This window comes from Echiichthys vipera (genome assembly GCF_963691815.1).
Source record: "Echiichthys vipera genome assembly, chromosome: 1".
NCBI classification, from domain to species: Eukaryota; Metazoa; Chordata; class Actinopteri; order Perciformes; family Trachinidae; genus Echiichthys; species Echiichthys vipera.
The window spans coordinates 23,379,786-23,385,041 of record NC_139826.1 but is presented as its reverse complement, the minus strand read 5'-3'; the positions used below and the strand labels follow the sequence as shown (position 1 = coordinate 23,385,041).

The 5,256-nt window shown below is 40.4% G+C and overlaps 1 protein-coding gene across 2 annotated transcripts; it reads left to right on the top strand.

Moving 5' to 3' along the window:
• Window positions 1-1,782: 1,782 nt before the first annotated feature.
• Window positions 1,783-4,478, top strand: marveld3 (MARVEL domain containing 3). Of its 2 annotated transcripts, none has more exons than XM_083915931.1 (4): window positions 1,783-1,869; window positions 2,336-2,598; window positions 2,759-2,856; window positions 3,594-4,478. In XM_083915931.1, the coding sequence occupies exons 2-4, from the start codon at window positions 2,342-2,344 to the stop codon at window positions 4,202-4,204; spliced, it is 966 nt and encodes a 321-aa protein (XP_083772057.1). In that variant the 5' UTR covers window positions 1,783-1,869; window positions 2,336-2,341; the 3' UTR covers window positions 4,205-4,478. The 2 variants fall into 2 exon arrangements, with proteins under 2 accessions (XP_083772057.1, XP_083772058.1); XM_083915932.1 differs by having other exon boundaries at window positions 1,787-1,812.
• The last annotated feature ends 778 nt before the right edge of the window (window positions 4,479-5,256 follow it).

The following is a 5,256-nucleotide window of genomic DNA, read 5'->3' as shown; positions in this document are numbered from 1 at the left end:
GTCGCCGCCATTTCTGTCTAGCCTCTTCCTCGCTTGCTAGCCAACCCAGCGCGCGGTCGGTTGTACTGGTGGAAGCGTGAGCTCGAGGAATAGCGACAAACACTTCCGGCGGTGATTTGCTCCGGGACTTCACAATAAAATCACAAACAAGCGTGAACACAGAGGGAATTTAACACTGCCTTTTTGTCACTCTCAATTCACATACGCAGAAATAGTCAATTAAATTGTCAACATGATAATAAGTGCAATGGTGCAGAGTGCAAAGTCATCATCTTTAACTATAAATAATCCCCTCCAGTCTACTATTCTACTGTGAGCCTGTGACCTCTGGGTGCACATATTAGGATTCAACAAGCTCAATTGTATTCATGTGTGATGATGTTAGTCCCTATAGTAATCATTTTTATTCTAGTGAGAGCGTTTGTTCTGGTACAAAATTAGCTATTGTGACTTCTAATATAATCACAGCCTCATGAAGCTTTACAACCCCAAACTAAAGACCTAGGGCATTCAACAAATATCTTCACCCTAGATTTACAACTTAGCCATCAACAGCTTCTGAAAGACAAATAGACGGTGGGCCAGGCTGCAGCTAGCTTGAATGTTAAGAGTTTAATGTCATTACAACGTGTGTGTACATGCACAAACTACATGCCCCCCTGCATAAGTCAGTGCCCTACTTGGGCCACCCTAGTCAAAAAAGTCTGCACATACTCCTGCTTAATAGTCAGTTGCCTGCTTTGGCTGTAAATGCAGCCTTGCTGCAATTTCCCAGCACTGCAATTTCCCAGCTTGGGAGCAATAAAGTATTTCTGTTCTATTCTATAAATGCATAAATCAAAATCTGCCATATTCAGTCTGGTTCCAGTGGGGGTTCATTGATCACTGGCCATGTGCATTCATCGCTGGGTTCCTAACTTAAGGTAAACTTTTGTCAAATCAAGTCAAGTCAAACTGTAATTGTATAGCACATTTAAAACAGCTGCTTAACAGACACAAAATACCAACACAAAAGAAAAAAACGGTGCATGCTGACTGGCTTGGTTGACCCATTGGTTCCAAAGTCAAGTCCCCACAAACTGAACTACCACTGCCCCAAACTAGTTGTAGAGATTGAGCTCTTTACTTGAAATGGAAAATCCATAATCTTCTTATGGTCATTAATTGTATCAGATAATTGCATTAATAAACACAACAAGTCAATAAGTATATGTCTCATGTAATTACAGGATGTGGGGGTCAGAAAAAACTCGACATTTTAAAGTGACATTTATTTTGAAATATATCTATGCTTCGTCGGAAATACTGGTAGTAATGTCGTGAATTATTGACGCAAGCTTTACGATTGAAGCGTGACCGCGTGCGCTGTGTGCGTTCACGTCCGGGTTGAGGCATGAATCGCAAAAAATGTGTTTTTGGAAGTTGAGCACGACTGAAACCAACAATGTTTTACACACTTTCCGGTTTTTGGTGAACACCAGTGAAGTTGTCTGTGTCCTGTGCTGTTTGGATAAAACAGACCAGTGAATTAAATAAAGATGACTAGGTTAGTCCTAAACCAATATATAATAGGCCTAAATACTTACAATGTAATATTATCCTGCATACATAATGTATACATGTATTCAACATATCGTAAACGAATACACAAAGTGGAAATAAGCCTAAAACTTTTTTAAAGTAGTAGAAATATCCCTTTTTAAAATATTTTTTAAATTTGTTTTACCACAAATGAGCTCTAAACTAGAGGGCGTGGCACAGAGCAGGTGAGTGTCAGGAGGAGGAAACCTCGGACACAGGAAGCTGTGTAAGGTGGGCTGTTTTCTTTTCTCTCGTCGTAAACGAAAACAAGATTGTGTACGTCCAAAGGTAGGATATACTCATGTTGTGCCTCGGTATGATTCACGATTACAACAATTTACCGAAGTTTACGCGAAAACATGTACTCGAGAACGATAGGCCTACTTGGCAATAGGGAAGGAAGAAGGGAGCGCTGCTAGGAATTATGGGCCTCCCAAGAATATGCGTTGGTCTGCTATGTTGAAATAAAGTAATATTAAGTTTGCTGACTTTATGTTCCTCTCATGATCAAATTTATTCGTTCAAAATCATCACCATTTTCCCCCTCTACAAGCCACTTTACAAATTAAGACACCTCTCACTGTCTTTGGTCCTTCAGCTGAACTCAGTTAGCCATTAATCATCAGTAAATAATCATTCATGTTGCTTTGCCAGTGTCCACAGTGGCAGTTTCGTAGAGACAGAAGCCAACTATCCACTTTGTTCACGAAAGTCTTTAATAGGATTTGTGTCCATAACCATCTTTTGTTGACAGAGGAAGATGCCAGAGCGGGATAGACACCACCAGAGGAGTGATGTGTCTGATGAGTACAAGAGCAGGGACAGGGACTACTCACATAATGGAAACCAAACTTCACATGATGGTAGAGGTCGCAACCAAAAGCCGAGAGACGCGGACAAGAGAGGCTCTGCTGGGGACAGAAGGGCCAAACAAGACAGACAGAGGGACATGACAACTGCCTCTCACAATGAGCCACCTACTTACAGAGACCACGACCATGAAGGACCCTCAAGACTGTAAGGGACTGTAAACTTTCCATTCACAAGTCCCTGCACTCACTGCCATGTTTTTCCCACACACCTTTCATCATCTGTGGCAGGGTAATTTATTTACAGTTTTATGTAAAATGACATGTTTTGTAGAGATATAATTAATTCTGTGGCATTGTCCCCTTAGGTCCAGAGAGACTTCAGTGTATCACTCTGAAGGGGAGTATTATGAGCGACAACACAGACAAGTTCTTTACAATCTCCGATACATCTTAACCAGCAGAGGCAAGTATATTTATTTTAGAGATCTTCTGTGAAATATTGGTTACAATCAAAGTGCATGCTCATCAGTGTACGTTTCTGGAATTTGTTAGGATATATATTACATATTAGACAAAATAAACTCTAATATGTTTTTTGAAATATTTATCATTTCCTCTTTTAATGACAATATATATATATATATATATATATATATATATAATTGAGTTATAAGCTGCTAAAGTGTGTATAGACTTTTTCGAGGAGATGTAAACATAAACATTCTTAATCTGTCCTAGTTTATTTCCCGTTGCAGTGTATGTGAATGGCATCAACTGACAGGAAGTTAACAAGGACCAAGGCTTTTTTGTGTGTGTGTGTGTGTGTGTGTGTGTGTGTGTGTGTGTGTGTGTGTGTGTGTGTGTGTGTGTGTGTGTGTGTGTGTGTGTGTGTGTGTGTGTGTGTGTGTGTGTGTGTGTGTGTGTGTGTGTGTGTGTGTGTGTGTGTGTGTGTGTGTGTGTGTGTGTGTGTGTGTGTGTGTGTGTGTGTGTGTGTGTGTGTGTGTGTGTGTGTGTGTGCGCGCGCGTGTGTGTGTTATAGTATAGCTGTGACATAACAACTGTACAGAAGTCCTGAGGGCTCGTTTAAAGCCACAGCTTCTGAATACAGGCTGTGTGCATTGCTCTTTAGATTAAGCGTTTTGATACTTTCACAGTATTTATAGAGCATCTTGAATATTGTATTTATCCCATGTCTCCCAGGTCTCTGCCAGCTTATGGAGCTGTTTGTGAATCTGCTAATCGTTATCTGTGCTGGAGTGCCACACAGCAACAACGGGGGTTACCGTGACCTAGCCAGCCTGGGTGGAATCTACTATTATCACTTTGGTGGAGCCGGTGCCTTCACTGGAGCCGATGCAGACAGGGTGAAGGAGCTGGACCGGCTGTTCCATGAGCTCAAGAGGCCTCCGTACGTCTTCACTATGGCCTGTGGTGGGGTTTTAATGATCTACGCCTGTGCCATGCTTGCCCTGGGGATTTTTAGGGTCCCTTTCCGCTGGCCCCCTGTGCTGCTGGGAGAGGCTCTGCTAAATCTCCTGATTGGACTGGGCTACATTCCTGCACTGGCCTTTTACTTTATTAAGCTGCAGGGAACCTATAACAATCCCATCTGTACTGAGAGAGAGCAGATGTATAAGAGCAAAGGGCACAAGGGCTTTGAGTGCCAGTTCCACGGTGCAGATATTGCAGGAGGGCTCTTTGGGGTGCTGGGGGTGTTTGTTTTCATCTTTGGAACAGTGTTAGCAGTCAGAGCTTTCAGGTCAGTGCGGGAGCTCAAGAAGCAGAAGACAAATGAGGATAATAATTTATAAGACTTTTGTCCTTGGCATATTTGAACAAAAGTGGGGTTGATTAGAGTTCCCTTTGACAAGAAAACATGGAAGTTTTTTTGATAATTTAGGTGTTATTGTGTATTCACTCTTGTTGAATGTGATTCAGCTTTTTTTAGCCATGTTTTATACTTTGAAGAAGTTTTTGAATTTTATTTTGATGCATACTTTTTTATTCCTACCACTTTTCCTGTTTGCATACCTGTGTACTGTCTGTTACATTTTCTAAAAATAATAATAAAACACTCTTTGTGCATTTTGTTATTGCAAACTTTTCATTAATTTTATTCATAGAAAAATAGCAGCAATGCTAGAGTAGCAGTTTGATTGCCAGAAATAGTCCTAGATAATATTTATTCCTTTTTCTAGAAGTCTCAGTTGTGCAGTAGAGACAAACAGCAACTTGCAAAAGAGAATATCAGATGTTGCCAGTTACTTTAAGAATAAGACTGTCTGATGTGTTACTTAGGTGCAGTCCCCCAGGGTTTCATAGACCTAGATCTTTCTTAAGGTAAAGTTATTTGTGTTCCAGATGGCTATGATCGTGCGCTCCTTAGATCTCAGAGCTGTCTCAGTGATGCTCAGTCTGTTGATAATTCATCAGAAGGTTGTTTTAATAGACTTAATTGACTATTTGTCAAAAACCAAATGCATCAAGCTCTTGAGGGGAAAATATCCAATTACCAGTGTCAAATGTCTTTTCTGCATTGCAAAAGAATGCAGTATTTTTTTGTTGTTGTCTTGGTATGTATACATTTGATAAGAGCCTAAAATATCCACAGTATTTCAAATGAATAAATTATATGACTCCTCCGTAGACTCCCCCGAAAGAAAGAAGGAAATAATCTGACTTTGTTCCTCCCTATATAACATCACTTACAAGAAAAAACAATTGTTAGCAAGACTGTTTTCCCATTAAAGAGGATTTTTTTTTTATTGTAGATTGACAACCATTATACTAGAGTTGAGGGTGTCATTCAGAGGTAAACCACTAGATGGCAGACCTACTGTGAAATTACTGAGGACTGCCTCTG

Excerpts from the sequence above, each read along its gene's own strand:
- marveld3 (XM_083915931.1), top strand. The coding sequence starts at position 2,342 with ATGCCAGAGCGGGATAGACACCACCAGAGGAGTGATGTGTCTGATGAG. Across the intron at positions 2,599-2,758 it reads CATGAAGGACCCTCAAGACT|GTCCAGAGAGACTTCAGTGT; the intron begins GTAAGGGACTGT and ends TTGTCCCCTTAG. Across the intron at positions 2,857-3,593 it reads ATACATCTTAACCAGCAGAG|GTCTCTGCCAGCTTATGGAG; the intron begins GCAAGTATATTT and ends CATGTCTCCCAG.